The sequence below is a fragment of the Maylandia zebra genome, linkage group LG8, assembly GCF_041146795.1.
Source record: "Maylandia zebra isolate NMK-2024a linkage group LG8, Mzebra_GT3a, whole genome shotgun sequence".
NCBI lineage: Eukaryota > Metazoa > Chordata > Actinopteri > Cichliformes > Cichlidae > Maylandia > Maylandia zebra.
The window spans coordinates 9,933,619-9,952,999 of NC_135174.1; the positions used below are offsets into that span (position 1 = coordinate 9,933,619).

At 41.5% G+C, this 19,381-nt stretch overlaps 3 protein-coding genes across 4 annotated transcripts; all 3 read left to right on the forward strand.

Moving 5' to 3' along the window:
* Positions 1 to 561: 561 nt before the first annotated feature.
* On the forward strand, positions 562 to 2,873 carry tomm22 (translocase of outer mitochondrial membrane 22 homolog (yeast)). The gene is made up of 4 exons (XM_076887289.1): positions 562 to 828; positions 1,152 to 1,270; positions 1,657 to 1,774; positions 1,882 to 2,873. Exons 1-4 carry the CDS (start codon positions 739 to 741, stop codon positions 1,954 to 1,956), a joined length of 402 nt encoding a protein of 133 aa, XP_076743404.1. The 5' UTR covers positions 562 to 738; the 3' UTR covers positions 1,957 to 2,873.
* Positions 2,874 to 3,333: 460 nt separating this feature from the next.
* Positions 3,334 to 8,323, forward strand: dmc1 (DNA meiotic recombinase 1). The gene is made up of 13 exons (XM_004557620.3): positions 3,334 to 3,716; positions 4,001 to 4,045; positions 4,139 to 4,285; positions 4,404 to 4,486; positions 6,042 to 6,094; positions 6,201 to 6,242; positions 6,319 to 6,391; positions 6,502 to 6,593; positions 6,667 to 6,740; positions 6,881 to 6,995; positions 7,563 to 7,623; positions 7,728 to 7,844; positions 8,018 to 8,323. The coding sequence occupies exons 1-13, from the start codon at positions 3,660 to 3,662 to the stop codon at positions 8,085 to 8,087; spliced, it is 1,029 nt and encodes a 342-aa protein (XP_004557677.1). The 5' UTR covers positions 3,334 to 3,659; the 3' UTR covers positions 8,088 to 8,323.
* Positions 8,324 to 8,404: 81 nt separating this feature from the next.
* gspt1 (G1 to S phase transition 1) lies at positions 8,405 to 19,248 on the forward strand. Of its 2 annotated transcripts, XM_004557621.5 has the most exons (14): positions 8,406 to 8,826; positions 9,086 to 9,130; positions 10,449 to 10,721; positions 10,802 to 10,835; positions 11,042 to 11,119; positions 11,215 to 11,395; positions 11,514 to 11,668; positions 11,901 to 12,041; positions 14,836 to 14,929; positions 16,353 to 16,433; positions 16,579 to 16,752; positions 18,053 to 18,142; positions 18,238 to 18,406; positions 18,500 to 19,248. In XM_004557621.5, the coding sequence occupies exons 1-14, from the start codon at positions 8,631 to 8,633 to the stop codon at positions 18,550 to 18,552; spliced, it is 1,764 nt and encodes a 587-aa protein (XP_004557678.3). In that variant the 5' UTR covers positions 8,406 to 8,630; the 3' UTR covers positions 18,553 to 19,248. The 2 variants fall into 2 exon arrangements, with proteins under 2 accessions (XP_004557679.3, XP_004557678.3); XM_004557622.5 differs by lacking the exon at positions 9,086 to 9,130 and having other exon boundaries at positions 8,405 to 8,826.
* The last annotated feature ends 133 nt before the right edge of the window (positions 19,249 to 19,381 follow it).

Below are 19,381 nucleotides of genomic sequence, written 5' to 3' on the forward strand. Positions count from 1 at the left end.
AGAAGAATTGCTTATCACAGCATTGCTCACTAAGACAACAATGCAGTGTTTTTTAAACTCTCAAAATATGATTGTGAATATTTTGATGTGGAAAGTGGGATTATCCCCATTAGCAGCATCTCCTCCTCTCTGGCGCACTGAGGATGAGGTTGATCACACAGTCTGATGTGCATATGCGCTGCATTTGTCACACTGTATTCACAAATGAGTCGCTCCATTGGACCTTAGGGTTACCAAATCTCACTTTAACCCCTGAACACAAGGATAACCTAATGAGGTCTTTGCCATCATTGATCGATAACCCCACCCATAGCCAACACCTTAACCCTGTGCTTTGGAGAAATGAAAGAAATATTTATTGTTGGAAATTTTTAATTTTTGATGCGAGTCACATAGAATAATTATTTTTATTGTCCCCTGATTACCAAAGACTTGACTTAGACCTCACAGAGTTAACCTAAGCGGCTGATCCTGCAAGTGGCAGTAATACTCCCGAGCTTGCCATTAGACAGTCCATACAGCAAGGGGCGCACTACGTTTCTCTTCACGTACAAATTGACCCCTGACCTCCTGTCGTCATCCAACCCTGAGTCTCACGTTTTCCTACTGTGACCTCAGACAGTCAGCACACTTCCGAGCTTTACCTTTAGCAGCAGGTAAAACCTCAGAAACACATTGTTCTGGCCGCAGTGACTCTCATTGTTCTGATTTAGTCGCGGATTTAACAGGAAGGAAAAAATGGCCGGAGTCGAGGAACTGTCCCCCGCTACGAGTTCGGTGTCTGTACGGCCCCCAGAGGACGAGATTGACGACGACGAAGATGAAGATGTAATTCCCTTATTATTCATGGGCTCTTGAAAAAAGATTGAATGAAAATGGGACTTTAGCAGTGTGTTGCACTGTTTTATTTGCTGTGTTAGTTCCCCTGCCTAAATAGGGCAACACCAAAGCTAACTAGCTAGCTACCTACCTGAGGTATACGGTCTGTCTAACAATGCTGCAAGCTAAAAACCAGTTTCACTGTACACGAATGTATTTCATGTTCCCACTTAGATGTTAGCTAATTTTCCTGTATGTTCTTACTCATTAGAGATGCTTCTTTATTTTCTAATGCACGGCTCAAATGTTTGCTTTTTGTGGTCGTCCATAAGCTGGATGAGACGCTGATGGAGAGATTGTGGGGCCTGACTGAGATGTTTCCTGAAACGATGCGCACAGCTGCAGAGGTGTCTGCACACTGCTCAGTCTCATTGATTAAAAAGTTCTACAGGTATGTCTCTCCCCGTCTGTTGCTTTTCATTAGTAATTGCACGAATGTGTTTGTTAAGAGGCCACAGTAAAGGATATAACAGGTACAAATTCTTTGCTCGTGCCAATTAAGTCAACTCTTAACTTAAATCTGTTGGTTCAAGTATGCATTGGGTAAATGCTACAACATTATAAAGAATGGAAAAACACCAAATCACAGATTTACATATAGCAAAATGCAATATCCATCCATGGATTTTCTACAGCTTACAGGGTCTGGGGGTGAACTAATATTATTCCAGTCTTTGCATATTAGAGTCTAACTAAAAGGAGTATTAGAGTAACTAAAGGGTACCGTATAACACATTTTAAACTGCAGGTACTAATCAGGTTGGTGTTCTGTTACAGTTTTTCCCGCTCTGCGCTCTGGGTCGGCACTACCTCCTTCATGATCCTGGTGCTGCCTGTTGTGTTTGAGACAGAAAGACTACAGCTGGAGCAGCAGCAGCTACAACAGCAGAGACAGGTGAGTGTTATGGGGCACTTGAGCGTTAATTGGTAGTTGTTCAGGGGAAAAGCATTTACTGGGAAATTTCAGTGTGCAGCCTGAATAATCGATTCTTCCCCCTTTAGATCCTGTTGGGACCTAACACTGGAATGTCCGGTGGGATGCCGGGCATGATGCCTCCTGCACCCGGCAAGATGTGAGGGGGCAGGAAGGGCCGACAGGAGCCTGAGATCTGCTGTTGGAGAGGCAGCAGAGTCACTCGGAAGGAGAGACAAGAGAGAAGAGCAAAGACCTGAAGTTTAAAGAAAAAAAGGCAGAGGCTGTATGTCAGCAGCGTTCAGCTCACTCCAGCAATATTGTGGAGGAGGATGTGATGTGTGTCCAACACTTCCCTCTCGCTGTCTCTCCTTACTCCCAGGATCATGCAGAGACTGATTTCCAGAAGCACAGCTTCTGTTATTTTTCTTTTTTGGGTTTTTTTTTTTTTTTTTTTTTTAAATACTTATATCAGCATAAATAATTTCTTCATAGGGGATATCAGTTGAAGTTGGATACAGTGAAAAGAGAAGTGTGGAGGTTAGCGGTGGTATAGCTCGGTGTTTGTAGTCAGAAGAATGGTACTCTCATTGGTAGTTCAGTTCATCTTCATATGCTTATTGGTTCCCCTTGCATGTGAAGAATGAAGTTAGAATATCTGATCATATGTGACAAGTTTTATTAAATTATAAGATTGGTGTCTACATTGACCACGTGCTGTGGTTCCGTCTTTGTCTCAGATCACCAGTGTACTATATGTGTATAGTATGTCAGAGTGTAATGCCTCTCGCTTTGAACTTTCCACAGTTATTGGTTTTATCGTGTCCTCCTGGTTAAATGACGCTGATGTGTCCAGTCTTAATTGAATGTAATTTAGTTTTCCTCTGTTGTCATTCATATGACAGTATTTTATAATCTCCACTGAGCAACCCCATGATTTTGTTTTGTGTTCAACATTACTGCCACAATTAAAACACCAAATCAAATAGAAAGCCTTGTGTCTACTTTCACCTTGTTTTTGTGTGTAAGATCAAATATTTTGAGGTGTTTGTCAAATGTATTAAATAATCAACAAGAGGTATCGTTGAAATTATCGTCATTCATTTATTTTTGTAATCATAGAGTCTGTATTTATTTCACCACATTTTGATCATAAAGTCTTGATATTGGTTATTATTTACATGAGATATTTTAGCTTGTAAGAACCATCTAACAATACTGATTCTGACAATCAGTAACTTGTCTTCAGATAAAAAGTTCCATTGTCATAGAAAAATGTTTTTATTGTATACAAATGATTAGAAATTCAGAAGTTTAGAAAGTAGTATTTAGGACAATGCTGCATTCACGTGTTGTTTCCAAAGGATTAAGATAGGAATGTGTTCCAAAGATTTCGAGAGACATAACTCCTTCAGATATTTTATGGGGATATTTGTTTAAAGCCTTAACGTCCGATGATGTAATTGGGAATACTTAAACGCAACATTAATACTAACTATTGTTTGGTCACGTTCATTTAACTGGTCAAAATAGAAATTTCCGCTTGCACCTGAAGAGTCAGAAATTCCCGCCGGTGACAAAAGGCCAGTTTTGTCATGAACACAAAAAAGCTATCTTTTAAACTTTAGACACTATATTTGTTTTTCATCCATGAGCGTACTGTAGTTGGCGTCCGATAGCTAATAAGCATACGATAATCTGACAGTCTTGTTTTGTAGTTTAACCTGTTTTTCTTTGTTTGTTTGTTTGCCTTGAAAGAGCGGTGTATGGTTAGCAAAGAGTTAGCTTGATTTTAGACTGGCTAAATATCTTAGCTGAGTAATCAAAATACCTTTCATCTTTAATTCTGACCTCATTCTGCATTAAAATGAAAGTTGCAGAGGATCAAGTTGTTGAAGATGATTCTAGTTTCCAGGATGATGAGGTAAGATTTGAGTATTATTTTATTCAGTGCGTGTTAATACTATAGTGTCCCTCTTTAAAGAGGAAAAAAATATGTTAAATGAAGATTTGCCTTAAGATAAAAAAAAACAATGTTTAAATAACTTAAAGTTTAAGCTATATTATATTTTGGTTACAAATATTGTATAAAGATAATACAGAAGAGTAGATTAAAACATTATGAAAAGCTATAATCTGCAGGCTTTTTAATGTTATATTTACTCTTGATCAGTTAGCTCATATAGATTTTTCCTCTGAACCTCACAGGAGTCTTTCTTCCAAGACATTGATCTCCTGCAGAAACATGGGATAGTGAGTAAACAGCTGAGCTCAAAATCACTCATCTAACAAAAAGCAATTTGAGTGTGTGAGCATCAATCTGACCCTCCTGCCGTGTGATCACAGAACATGGCAGACATCAAAAAGCTGAAGTCAGTGGGCATCTGCACTGTTAAGGGGATCCAGATGACTACCCGCAAAGCTCTGTGTAACATCAAGGGCCTGTCAGAAGCAAAAGTGGAAAAAATCAAGGAAGCTGCTGGAAAATTGCTGGTAAGACACTGCTTTTTGAATCCTTAAATATCTGCTCTGTCCTGTTTATGTCTGTAGTGGGATCAAAACGTGACTGAAAAGACGATTTGTGTTATAGTTGATTCTCTTTATGTTGTAGAATGTCGGTTTCCAGACGGCTTTTGAATACAGCGCAAGGAGGAAGCAGGTGTTCCACGTCACAACTGGGAGCCAAGAGTTTGAGTTAAGTTTTCCTCATATTGGGCCTCATTCACAAACAGTGGACAAAACCTTGTGTACCCTATTTTCATTTTACACGCAAGTCCAGCATTCATCAGTAGTTTCTCACCTGAATTCGTCCATACCTTAATTAAGAACTCCCTCAAACTATCTTTATGCATAAATTCTCACCACTTGGATGAAGGCTAGAAGGTCACAAAAAATGTAAACAAACGTCTTTGTTTTTGGTATTAGTCCAAAAAGTCAGAGACAGAAAATTTGCTCATATTTATCATCCCTTTCTCAAGTCAGGAACCTTGAAATTATTTTGGAGAATGATCTTAGATTTGATAATCATATTCAGAAAATATTAAAACTTAAGATTGGTGAGAAATTGATCCATGCTTTTAGGTTAGCAAACAAGCAGGTTGAATTATTGTAACGCTCAATTTGCAGGAGTCTCCAGGTCATCAGTAGGACGAATCAGTTCTTATAGATGTGAAAATGTGACCCCACTATTGAAGTCACTTCATTGGCTTTCAGTGCTAGTTCATAAGCCTCTCTGTTGCTTGACCCCTCCAATGTGTCTTTGACTTACTAATTGTTTATAACCCGGTCAAACCTCTCACTGTGCTGAGGTTGCTTTGGTTACTGTGGTCCTGTTCTTTGGAACAAGCTGCCTGCTGACCAGAGGTCATATGCATCTGTGCCGACATTAAAAAAAAACCCTCAAAATGTTTTTGTTACATTAATTAGCGGTGCATGTGTGTTCTTTGTAAAGTTTAATTGAGCTTTTGTTGTAATTGAGCTTTTATTTTGTTTTCACTGCCTTAAAACCTACATAGGTTTTTATGTTTTTGTCTCCCGTGTTCATCAGACTGAGTTTAAGTATAATCAGTTGTGCTATTTAAACAAAAAAGTCATTGACATTGTTGAGCTGACAGATCAGACACTCCTCAGATCCTCACTCTTCTTCCTTTTGTGTGGTCTGTGTTCAGAGCACACATTCAGACTGCACATTTTCTTCCGTTAGGTTGTTCTGTTTGTTTTGTATAATTTTTTATGTCGAAACTTTTCCTTTTCTTACCCTAGAAGACTTCTTGTCTCAGGGGAGATAAAGTTCATCACTTTGTTTATTTGTTTAACCCGAAACCTCCCTTTTGTTATTAACCATTGTCCCTTCTCAGCTGACTCTTTTTAAAAGCTGTGCACTTTCTGGCTTCCTCCTCAGGCACTGTTTCAGTTCCTTCAGTCATAAATTATCCAGTTTTGTTTGTTTGTTTTTTTCAACTTCCCCGCAGTTCACGCAGATAACAGGTAGCGAGCGGTCGTCTACTGGCTCAGAATGCTTGTAGTTCAATAAAATACACACAGTTGTGAATCTCAGGGTTATTTTTCACTGAACTTTGTGCACGCAGTAATCACACTAGACTTTCTTCTTTGCTTCATAGCTTTAGCATATTAATAGATAAATTGGCAGTAACATGGAGGATATAGGAGGTTTTTGAGATTTATCAACAGCAGCGTTAGTATTGATTAAACCGATGATTTTACATGTATGTGAACTGTGTCTCTGCAGTAAATTGCTGGGTGGAGGTGTAGAGAGTATGGCGATCACAGAGGCCTTTGGAGGTTAGCAGACGCCCCCCTGTAATGCGTTCCTCTCTGATGTTTTCTCATCTAAATTCATGAATACATTTCAAATTCATGAATTTACTCTCAGTATGTCTTCTTCTAGAGTTTCGCACAGGAAAAACCCAGCTGTCTCACACGCTCTGTGGTGAGTAAAGAATCTTTTTTGTTGGTTTTTAGCTTCCTGATACAGAGTAGTTTAAAACGCGTTCTTTGTCATTCAGTCACTGCTCAGTTGCCGGGCGAGGATGGATACTCGGGCGGAAAAGTAATCTTCATTGACACGGAGAACACCTTGTATCCTTGGAATGAGCACGGCACAAATATATACCAGCTGAAACGCTGCCATGTAACGCTGATGGTAATCTGCCTCCTATTTTCCTTGACTTGTACTTGTCTGATTTGAGTCGCCCGGACAGACTGAGAGACATCGCTGACAGGTTTAACGTGGACCATGATGCCGTGCTGGACAACGTGCTTTACGCCCGAGCCTACACTAGTATGAACATGCATTACAGTTGATTTAGACTGACTTTTTTAGAGCATTTTATAAAGAACTGAAAACTCTGCAGGTGAACACCAGATGGAGCTGTTGGACTTTGTAGCAGCCAAATTTCATGAAGAAGGAGGCGTGTTCAAGCTGTTGGTAAGCAAGAGAACTTTTCTTCTGATATTGGTTTTAGTCATCAACTCTGTAAATCTAATCAAGGTGGAGAACAACACCTAGAAACCGGGTTTCCCTGTTTCTCTGGCCTTTCACTCTGCTTGTGTGCTCGTCGTTGGTAGATTATCGACTCCATCATGGCTCTGTTCAGAGTGGACTTCTCTGGCAGAGGGGAGCTCGCTGAGCGGCAGCAGAAACTGGCCCAGATGCTTTCAAGGCTGCAGAAAATCTCTGAAGGTCTGAATCAGGATTCTCGGTTTTTGTGTGTAAATATTTATGCCATTAACACCTTATCTTTTACACGAACTGTTGGAAACAGAAGTTGCTGGTGGTTGACTGGAAATAGCACCCTGATCATTTTCCTCATATAGTAACCTTTATGTATAAGGAATGTCGGATAAACAATCATCAACATGGAGACAGAATGTTTTTAAAGCTTTGATTTAGGTTTAAAGCACTTCCACTTTGGCTTCGTTTTTCCAACCTGGAAGCTAGGTCCTAGAGGTGGGAGTCACCAGGCACCCCATGATGCACGCTTAACAACTCCTGAGCTGCTTAAGAGAATATTACATTGATCTTTCACTTTTGAGCTCAGCAGCTTTCTTGGTCTATAAGAATGTAACTAGAATACAACCAGCTGAGTCTGTGTTCATTGACAATGCCTCATTCAGACTGATTGCAGTCTGTTTGCATTCATGAGACAGCAACTATTTACAAACCTTCAACTATCTCTGTGGGTGATTGCGATTCTTAAACCGATGCTTGCGTTCAAACTTCACTGACTCTGATCTATGTTTTCGTCAGAGTACAACGTAGCTGTGTTTATTACCAACCAAATGACAGCTGATCCTGGAGCCGGAATGACGTAAGATAGCGCAGATTCCCTCATGCTTACAAATAGGAGGTTTTCTGATAAAAACGCCGTGTGAAACACTGCTGAGATGTTCTTAAGTTTCTCACCCATTTCAGGTTTCAAGCTGATCCCAAGAAGCCAATTGGTGGGCACATCCTGGCCCACGCTTCCACCACACGCATCAGCTTGAGGAAGGGGCGTGGGGAGATGAGAATCGCCAAGATATTTGACAGGTATTTAGCAGTTCAAGGGCAATTTTCATAGTGATCAGTTTAATTATTAATGACTTGGATCAAGTATAAGACATGATATGACACTGTAGTGACAAAGATGTGAACGTGAGCAAAGCGTGAAAAGTCTTAGATAAATGTTCTACACTCATCTGTCTCTTCGTGTTTGCTTCCAGTCCTGATATGCCTGAGAATGAGGCAACCTTTGCCATCTCTGCTGGAGGAGTTACTGATGCCAAAGATTGAAGTATAATTGAAGTATAATAAAAGGAAAAGATGAGACTTGCATGTTAACACTGTTCCTTGCTAACCCGTCAACTTGTTAGTTATATTATTTATTTATTTATTAATAGCTTCATTAACCTTGTGTAATTTGTTAAAGATTAAAGTCTGACATATAGTATTGTACTATTTGGTGGTGGTGTTGTTTCTGTTTGAGAGATTGTTATGAAATTAATAAAGAATAAAAATCCCTTTTCTGATGTTTCATACTTGGGTTTCATGGGGGGGGGGGGCTGCAAGACTGACTGTAGACTTAGCGGGTTTGCAGGTGTCCGGTGCTGCCCTCTGGCGGTGTGCGAGGGACGTGCAGCTGCCGTGCACCACTTCTCGTCAGCTACGGGATCCATATGCTTGTCAAGGCAAGGCTTAACAAAGCAATGGGAACTTCACCGAGCGTGCTGCTAAGAGTCTAAAACACACCAGCAACTAAACCCGTATAAACGGAACCACAAAAATCATTCGCCTTGCCCGGTGGTGGGAAGCCTGTCAACTCTGGAAAAAGCAGCGATGGACACGAGAGACACAGCCCCGGATTCGTGGGAGCTGGAAGAGGATGCCGAGGCCCCTGCTGCCGCGGCGGGACTCCCAACCGCCTTCGCCGCCCTTAACGTCAACGCCAAGCCGTTTGTCCCCAACGTTAACGCCCCGGTGTTTGTACCAAGCTTCCTTCAAGCCAGCGCTGTGGAAATGCCGGCTTCAGATGGTAGGTTAAATTCCAGACAGCTGGCTGGAAGTTAGCTTAACTTGCTAGCTTGCTTGCTAGTCCAGCTAAGTTAGCCTTCCTGTGTGTAACTCGCTCTGCTGAACAGCACAGCATACCCTCTAACTCATCAACAAGTCGGCACAAGTGCGGCTGTGGTGCAATAGCTGATTCATGACGTAGTAGTAACGAGTATGTGAGCCGCGGGCAATCTTTTCTAATGAGTAGTTACGAAAGTATTTTTTGTTTTCTTATCTTTAAGGTACCCCTGATCCAGCTGCCAGTATGGAGGTGTCAGAAACAGTCGGTACGCATCCACAGTGTACTCCAGTGCACTGCATGTTCACTTGGTTAAGTTACAGCTCTAGCTCAGGCTTCAGGGGGTAGATACAGGCTCAGGTGTGCAAGATTTAACATCCACGTTATAAGTATCACACCAGACCTCATGCAGTTTTTAAAGCTTGGATGCTCACTACTTGTAAGTAGTTACTGAGCCATATTTGGTTTTCTGTCATTGGTAGAAACCCACGTGCATGGGCCTAGGTAGAATGTGGTGCAACCTCACTCGCTCCTGCCCAAAATAGATCTCCTACTGGCACATGCCGTGATTCGTATGTGTCAAGAGCTGCCCGTCCAAGGCCCCGGCCTGCTCTGTGTCAGTGCACTGTGTTTGGTTACACCAGGAACATATTAACTTTGTTCTGGTGAGGCTTTATTTCCCTCATATTTGGCCTTTTGCCCGGATGTCATACACCTCTGCTTGAGTTATGGGGAACTCATTTTTGCTTTTCAAAGAGTGGCTGAGGCAGGGACACAAAACCAGATGACCGTGTAGTGTACATAAGGACAGATAAGTGAGCGAGCTCTGCAGTCACCTCCCTTAGTCCCATTGCCTGCAGACACATTCATGGAGATGGTTGCTGCAACATTTGTTCCTTCAGATGTCCCCGAACATGTCTCAAAATATAAGTACAGCTTGACGAGACAGCCTACAAAGTCAGCTGATTATAAATGAAGGGCGTGGAGAAGAAAATAGACATTGTACTCAACTGCTGGGCCGCATAATTTCATAGTGACGGAAACTGGAGGCTTATTTGTGTGTTGCCAAGGGAAGATGCTTCTTCTTCTGCAAGGCACAGCACATTTTCAGCGTCCTCTTGCTCCTGATTTATTTATTTTTGACGCGCTTGCGTTGCAGAACATTGCATTGATTTTGTCTTTATAAAGTGGGCAGACCACGGATATGTAGCAATAGGGTGCTTTTTAGGTTATTTAGAAAGTCCTGCAGCACATATTACAAAGCATGCTGAATTAAAGCAATAGACTATGCAGGAGATGTAGATAAATGGAGGTGAGGCCTGTCTTTGAAGTTGTTTGATTGAAATCTTTGTGCAAATGTGCTTGAAAAGATTTAAGTTTGCTAAAAGATCTGGCAAGATGTACATCAGCTTGACTGAAGCCCAGGATCTGCAATAAGTCAGTTGTCACTTTTGATTTTATTCCTATCATACAGCGTCTTTAAAGTTCCTCCCAGCAAATGAAAAGCAGCCCCCAAGTTGTCGGTGCGATGCCGGTTATTACAGCGGAGTTAGATAACTAGAAATGTGCAAAATGTGTGCTTCCAGCTCCAGTGGAGAATGGAAGCACAGAGGCAGACATGCCCACAGAGGAAGAGACGTGGGAGCAGAAGGAGGAGCCCGGGGGAGACGAAGGAGGTGGCGGACAGGAGAATCTGGGGTCTGGGGAGACCTGCGCGGAGGAGGGAGGCGCAGCAGAGAAAGAGGACGAGGAGATGATGGAGGAGGAAGAGGAGGAGATGCCCCTGCCCAAAGTGGCTCCGGCGCCACCAGACGCTCCTAAGAAAGAACACGTTAACGTGGTCTTCATTGGTCATGTTGGTGCGTTGCATTCGGTTGTGTTTCATCTAAGGCTGTTTATGCAAAGTTATGTTCACTAAAAAATTGGTTGTACTTGCCAGATGCCGGGAAATCGACGATCGGAGGACAGATCATGTGAGTGATCCATTTATTTTTAAATGTTTTGTGTTGTTTTTGATTCGTTTCTTTATGGAGTTGTTTTTAGCTCAACTAGCGATACAGGAGAATAAAAACACAGAGTTGAATCATCTGTTACAACAGCCGAAACCTGTGGCCGTCTCGGACGTGCGCTGGGCTGCACGTTTTGTTAACGTTTCCTCCCTTTGTGCCCTCATTGAAAGGTACTTAACTGGAATGGTGGACAAACGAACCCTGGAGAAATATGAAAGAGAAGCGAAAGAAAAAAACAGGGAGACATGGTGAGGGGCATCGTGTTTTGACGGCATTTACCTTCTTTGTACCGTACGCACCTTTTTGTAAAACATAAATGAATGCACGAGCGCGGTTGTTGCAGGTACCTGTCGTGGGCTCTGGATACAAATCAGGAGGAGAGAGACAAAGGGAAGACGGTCGAGGTTGGAAGAGCTTACTTCGAGACGGAGAAAAAACACTTCACCATCCTCGATGCCCCCGGACACAAGAGCTTTGTCCCCAACATGATCGGTGGGGCGTCACAAGCTGACCTAGCAGTCCTGGTGAGACAGATCTTTATCCCTGAACCTCAGAAACATATCACCCGGTTCTTTCACGGGTTGATTTAATATAAAAGGCGCTCTCTAAATATTTCTCTCTTGCCTTATTGGTTTTTGCCAGGTGATTTCGGCAAGAAAGGGCGAGTTTGAGACGGGATTCGAAAAGGGTGGGCAGACGCGGGAGCATGCCATGCTGGCTAAAACGGCAGGAGTTAAACATCTCATTGTCCTCATCAACAAGATGGATGACCCCACTGTCAACTGGAGCCTAGAAAGGTGATTTAAAATGGATAATTTGGGAATTTTAATGTTTATTTCGGACTTTATTTAAAAAAGAAAAACATGCAGTATCTCCAGGAAAGTGTTAGTATTAATTTTGGCATTTAAAGCATCACCAGTTGTGGTTAAGTGACTGATTTTATTTGTTCATTAATGATTCCAGTGTGATATTTATGTCAAACACAATGTTAAGAAATATTTTAATAATTTTTTTGTTTTCTTCTCGCAGGTATGAGGAGTGTAAGGAGAAGCTGGTGCCATTTCTAAAGAAGGTGGGCTTCAACCCTAAGAAGGACATCCACTTTATGCCTTGCTCTGGACTCACAGGTGCCAACCTCAAGGACCCTGTATCCGAATGCCCCTGGTACACGTAAGTCAGCTCTCTGAACGGCCCCTGAAGTCATCAGGCGTTGAACGCGTGAGCTCTTTCTGAGTATGTCACGCTTATTTATATTTCAGCGAATTCAAATATAGTTCTTGCAGTCTGTATTTCCTGCTCTATGACGAGTACAAAATGATGAGTGCCCGGCTCGGCCTATTATTTGCGTGCGAGAGTTTATTTAAAATGCACGCTAAGTGCTTTGCAGGAAGACAAATCAAAGAGAAAGACAACAAAGGGATAGATTACACAGATATGCAGATTAGTAGCTGACACAAAGCCTGTGAATAAATGTTATGTTTGGAGTGATAAAAGGGGAAGAAAGAAAGAATGAATATTTAAACACGTGGCTTTTTAAGAAAAAATAAAGTTAAGGGTACTACCGTAATTGTCGGGCTATAAGCCGCTACTTTTTGCACAAGCTTTGAACCCTGCGGCTTTTAGTCAGGTGCGGCTTTTCTATGGATTGTCCCTGATTTTTGTCATATCGTAAGACGATTTGTTTTGTTTGTTCCGCTGTTGTACGGCACTACGTTGCCTGGCGGAAGGGCATGTGATCAGACACACAGTATCGGGGTTCAAGAGTGGTATGTTGGTCACATGTCCATCCGCCAGGCAACATAGTGCCGTACAAGTAGCTCGAAAAACAAACTTCAAAGTAGCGCTACACGTTCAGCGGGAGTCGTGGATGATGTGCGGCAATAAACTTGCGAAAAGCAAGTTATGCTCAACTCCACCGGTGGAATCTGACAGCGTGGAAAAGTGTGAAAACATCCATCCATCCACCTGAGCCTAAAAGGTAGTCTGAATCTATTTTTCTGGTGTGTAGGTTATTGTTATGTACTACATTTGTTACTCGTTTTTGAAGCACAGCACATGTTTCGTACTTGTAATTACCGCTACTTGTACATATACCTAAAAAGTTGTGCAAATATGTACCCATAACTTGTTTTTCAAAATATTAATAAAAGGGGTGTGTCTCCAAACAGCCATCTCTTTCCTGACAATTCGCTTTGTGCATATTCTCTTACATATGATAAGTCAACATTGAAACACCTGCGGCTTTTAGTCAGGTGCGGCTAATGTATGTACAAAACAGGATTTTCCCCTGATTTTAGCTTGTGCGGCTAATATTCAGGTGCGCTTTGTAGTCCGGGAAATACGGTAATTTAAATATGTGAGTGAATTAAAAAAATGAATAAATGAGCTGTCGAGTGAGGAGGATTCTTTGATTCTTTGTAATTATGGTGCTGACCATATGAATGATTATGATGAGCAACAACTAGAGGGGCACTAGGTGTTCTGTCAACACTTCAGGTTATATTATTATATTACTGTGTAGAGTAGAGAGTTTTCATTATACCCCTCTGGATGTAAAGACACATGGTGACGTCCTGCACTGTCAACAAGCAGACAGGCTGCCCTTGAAAGCCTTCACAGCGCGAGAACACAAGACAAACAGAACACAGTTAGGTCATTGTGCTCTGAACGGCATCACCAGGCTTGAACCTTTATAAGATAAAGTGAGACCTCACCAGAGAGAAGGGTCAGTACCAAAAAAACCACAACACTGTGTCAACCTTACTGACTTTAAGCACATAAATATACTAATTAGTCCCCGTCATCCAACTGGTCACTGCCTTAATCATCTCTTACAGTATAATAATCTATAAATAACAATAATAACAGTGATTCTGAAGTACACAGTGATCATAATGGCCATGTTAAAGCTTAGCTGGGGTGATAGGATAGTTGCTTTGCTGCATAAGTTGATAATTATGTGTGAAGAAAGAATCAATATGTAGTGTTCAGCTCACACTCCTTCAGCCTCTGGTGACTTTGGGAGAATCAGAGGATCAAAATTCTGAGGCCAAAAAGACAATTTGTTTGAATTAAAGGAGGTGATCTATTATGCTGAGTTCAAACTCCACAGTTCTCTGTTGTAATCTGTCAAAGTAGTTTAAAATCAGACTTATGTATTTTACCCTAGGCCTTGAGGCAGCCACTTAGTTAATGAACTCTTTGAAGCACGCTGCGTTAGCGCTTCATAACCTCTCCATTTAAATTTCTTCTCCATTTGGCCCTCTACAGAGGTTGGGCACTGCAGCATAAACAACATTATTACAAAAGTGTGCAGTGAATCTGGGATGTTGTTGCCTTTGAAATGGTTGCTTCAAAGACAGGGACCAGGTTTGCAACCACCTGTGTTCAGCTGCCATCTTTAAAGAGACTGGCGCTTCAAGACGGCGATAAAACGTCTGCTATCAGTTTGCCATTGAATGGGCGGTCAAGTTGGCAATTGGATGCAATGTGTTTTTGATAACGTGGCAGTTAACTGCGATAAATTGGGGAACATTTCAAATGTGTTGCTTTCTACATGCACACTTCATAATATGCAAATCGGAAAAAAGTGGAAAAAAAGGTCTGAAGCCGGAGCATTAAAGTCACATTTATATGCTAGCTTTGGCTGTGTTTGACTATCTGTAATTGTAACAGTATGCATAAATGATGGGTAATAATGAAAAGATGGAGGTAAGGCTTGTTTACACATGCTGATTTAAATATTTCCAGCATTTATAATGAAGGAAGCCGGTGTGTGCGGTGTTTCTTTGACTTTTTGCTTTACAGAACTCATAAGTCATAGAGAAATAAGACTGCACAGATTTGTTCTGTTTTCTGTAGTGTTGTTTGTTTTTTTTGTGCATTGATTTGTGTGAAGCAAATGCTGACTACAATAAAAACCTTTACTGTTTACTTTTGTTTTGCTTATTTCTTTTTCTAACAGGGGTTTGCCATTTATTGCCCACCTGGACAGTTTGCCAAACTTCACCAGATCAAGCGACGGGCCTGTCAGACTACCTATCGTAGACAAATACAAGGTGAACAACTGGAAGCTTTTGATCCTCATTTCCTGTAAGAAGAAAACCAAAACCATTGGCAGCTTGTGTTCTGCACAGCTCCGCTCTCAGAGGATGAGTGGGTGTAAAATTTCTTTTGGTTCGTGCTCACTTTGCCAAAATCCTTTTTCGCTCTCTTGTCAGTTTGTCATTTTGCTTCCTCTTGAGTTTTTTTCCCAGAACACACAGACAGTCACACAATGAGCCACACACACACACACTGTGGCCTCCGCACAGCCATTCCTCTTTGAGATAATTGAGCTCCTTGGCGCTCAGCTTGGTTTAGATGTTGGAAGCAGTTCATCACACACTGTAAGCGTTGTTGGAATTGAATTATTTTGAAACAAAAATTGACCATCGGCTCTTCTTCCTTTCTTCATATGTCATCATCTGTCTTTATCCTGTTGTCTTTCTCTCCCAGCGATTGCATAAGAGCCTTATGTAGCAGTTATATGACTAAGTAGCCTCAATTGATGTTCTCCTGAAGTAATGGGATTATGGTTCAGTCAACTGGATGCTGCATACTAATGGTCACCGAGACTGCCAGGACTTTGATACAGCAACCTTTCAGCTGTGGAGAAAACACTGTGCATTATTTTGGTGGTGTCTGAAAGCTCACAGTCATGATCATTATTTCATTTTTTTACTGCCAAAAGAAAAGTATCATATCTTATACAGCAAGCTGCTTCTTCCAAGAGTCCATGTTTTTCTAAGGCTTGCATTAGAACTATGTGCTTATTGAAAGTATGAGGAAATGCAGTATTTAAGACTAAAGTAAATGGGATATGGACTGGCACTTACACATTTATATAGCACTTTTGTTTGTACCTAAGGGTTTGTTTAACATTCCTGCACTCACACATGTGTCGGGGGTAACTCTGGCCCAGTATCTTTCCCCAACCATAGTCTGACATGCAGACTTGAGTCGCTGGAGAAACAGTCCTCTGACCTTCCACTCTACCTCCTGAGCCACACCCACCACAGTCAGAATGGATTTACTGACTGTTTAAAGTGAACTTATATATTTGAACTGTATATTTTTATTTTTGGACTCTACTAGAGTAGCTTTGCATGATTCAAAGTTCAAGATAATCCTTATTATAATCTTGTTCTGAGCTATGGTGCATTCCTTCAGTTCACCCACCTTCCCTTTAAGCCAACTTTCCTGTGATTGGCTGCTCCTCGTAAACAGGAGATTTGGACAGAAGGGGGGCGGAGCTTCTGTGCTCACAGGGATTATTTGCAAACAGCAAAGAAACTTTGACCATATTTGATATGACATTCCACCAGTGTAAAATTATCTATATGGCAGATGTTATTTGGACACATGGGTGTATTAGCGGTTAGCAAAGTATAGTGCATTTACTTGAATATTGCCTCTAACTGTGGGTTTCCTTGTTTGTAGGATATGGGTACTGTTATCCTTGGAAAGCTGGAATCTGGATCCATTAGTAAAGCCCAGCAGCTGGTCATGATGCCAAACAGGGTGAGTCCTCTTCTTGATTGAAAGAGGATCCTGTAACCACAAATACTCAGTTTCATTTTCATTGCCAGTCATATATATTTCTGCATCAATGCAGAAATAGTCTTTCCTCACTTCACGTGTAGCTGTATGCATGTGTGTGTTGCAGCACACGGTGGAGGTTTTGAGCCTGCTGAGTGACGATGTGGAGACGGACGACGCAAGTCCTGGGGAGAACCTGAAGTTGCGGCTGAAGGGCATAGAGGAGGAAGAGATCCTTCCTGGTTTTATCCTCTGCAGCCCCGACAACCTCTGCCACTCTGGGCGCACCTTTGATGCGCAGGTAAAGACTGGATAATTACTGCATGCTGGCTTCTAACTCCTGACTTTGACAGTCGTTAACTGTGGGGAGAAGTTGGGGGGATGAAGGGGGGTGAGGTAACCACAGGTGATGCCATTTATTTAATTTAATGCCAGCAAATAAACTCCTCACCACAGGCTCCTGTAATGAATCCGCTCCCGTGTCTCTGCTGTGTCTCATATTAAAAACAAAACTAAATGCATCCTTTTGCAGGTTGGCTATGTTAGAAAGCAGTCGCCACTCTGGTTGATGATCATGTGTTCACAGCAGGTCTACACAGACCAGCAGAAGTAATTATCAAAGATGAGGCATTTCTCCATAAGAGCTTTGGAGACACATTTTTCAAGCCTGTGTTAATTGCAGAGTTGTCTGATGGAGCTTGCTTTGGACAAGTTGAGCAGACACAGGCTTATAAAGTAAGACTTTTGCCAGACAAATAGTTACTTATGTGTTGATAATCTGTACTTTTCTTTGTGAAATGCTTACCTTCAGGTCTGAAAATAAGCTTAGGCAAGACATCCATTTAAACATCGTAGTATACACACCGCTTTATATTAAGGGGTCACAAGGTTCAAAGGATCTTTTCTGGTATTATAAGAGAATATGTGACGCAGCATGCAAAAACCCACCTGTAGTCCAAAACGTTCATTTTTTTACCAAATGTTTCCTAAAATTTCAAAGCTTCAAGAGATTGTTAACATGCAAAAAATGATTTTCCCATTTAGTAGTCTCTAGTGAGACTCGGGTCTCACTTTTAGTTGTTGATTATCTGCATTTTTGATCTGGAAAAGATCAAAGATGCATTTCATCCGGGCTTGGGACCCCCCCGTGGCTCGGTTGAAGTTAAGATAACAAACACTGGGAATACTGCGAAGCCTGCTTGTTGTTGATTGTGTCATTCCTTGGCTGTTTTCATGCACAGCTGGGATTCTCGGGCAGAATCTTTTGTCAGCTTTTCCTGTACTGTATGTATTGAAACATCTCCAAACACACATAGAAAATACAGCATATAAGGCAAAAAAAAAAGAGTCAGAAGAAGGCAAATTTTCTTATAATTTCTTAAAGTAATCTTCAGGAATAGTTCTCTAGGCTTCTTGAAGGACATCAACGCTGCTCTTTGGATGTTGACTGCCTTTTTTTCAGTTTTTTACTCTTTATTTTTCTTATATTCAAGAAATTAAAACAAATGATGTGCTTTTGTAACAGGCTACTAACAGCAAAGTATCTAAAGACACAATCTGGTTTTCAAGTCCTCTGAAATGTTCTTTTGGGTTTTTTTTAGATCGTCATCATCGAGCACAAATCCATCATTTGTCCTGGTTACAATGCAGTCCTTCACATCCACACCTGCATCGAAGAAGTGCAAATTACAGTAAGTTACTGTTGGGCTTACATATTAGTTATTTGGTTATTTCATTCTTTAATTATTTGATTACTCGTGCTAAACTTGTGCAATTCTCACCACAGGCCTTAATCTGTCTGGTGGACAAGAAGACGGGAGAGAAAAGCAAAACACGACCACGCTTTGTGAAGCAGGACCAGGTTTGTATCGCCAGGCTCCGGGCAGCAGGAGTCATCTGCTTAGAGACCTTCAAAGACTTCCCTCAGATGGGGCGATTCACACTGAGAGACGAAGGTAAGGACACTGTGCAGGCTTGAAGTTAGCTGGATTTGTTTTCAGGCATCTTTGAATCGCCCTTTTGTCCCTCAATTCTCTTGATACTATTAGGCAAAACAATCGCCATTGGCAAAGTGCTGAAGCTGGTGCCAGAAAAGGACTAAATGCAACAATGGCAGCATGCATGGAGTTCTTCCACTCGTTCCCAGAGGAGAAATGCTGCTAGAGCCGACCCAAACAGCTACTCTCTCTTTACACACAACTATGCTGAAGAGACGAACAACGACAAAAAAGGAGGGAAGAATAAAATCATGTCAAATGAAGAAAACATGACTGAATCAGTTTTTATGATGAACCATATGAAATGAGAGACCAAGTCCAGTGTGTCAGCTTTCTCATATTGAGAGCTCAGCTATGCCACTAATGTAGCTACATGCCCCGCCCCTTTCTGTACTCCCAGGCCTGACCGTACGGTCTGCTGGCCGCGCCATTTGTTTTTTGAATGGAGATGGATGCAGTGTTGTTGAGTTTGGGGAAGGAAAAAAAACAACAAAAACAAATAAAGTCCAGAATGATTTCATATCCTGCAAAAAGAGCAGAGTTAGTCTATAATTATCATTTGCTAAGTGCTTCTCCCATCTCAAGAGCAGGATTTAGAGTCCAGAGAGGACATTTTTATTTGATTTTAAGGATTGCTGTGCCAGAGTCTTTAGTTTGGTCTCTCTCCACATGAGATGGTTTAATTGGACTGAGCTCACATACTACTCTGATGAACCAAGGGTAAACACACTCACACGGACAGACCCACACAGCTGTTACATAATCGAAATGGAAAATAAAAGATCAAGCTGTAACTGAAAGGTGTATTTGTCTGATTTGTACCACAGGTTTACAGCAGGGATGTATTGTCAGGTTAAACGACTGCACTCATACACCACATTTCTTTTAGATTTGTTCCTTATTTAACCAAATAACAAATGTCTAACAGTAAAA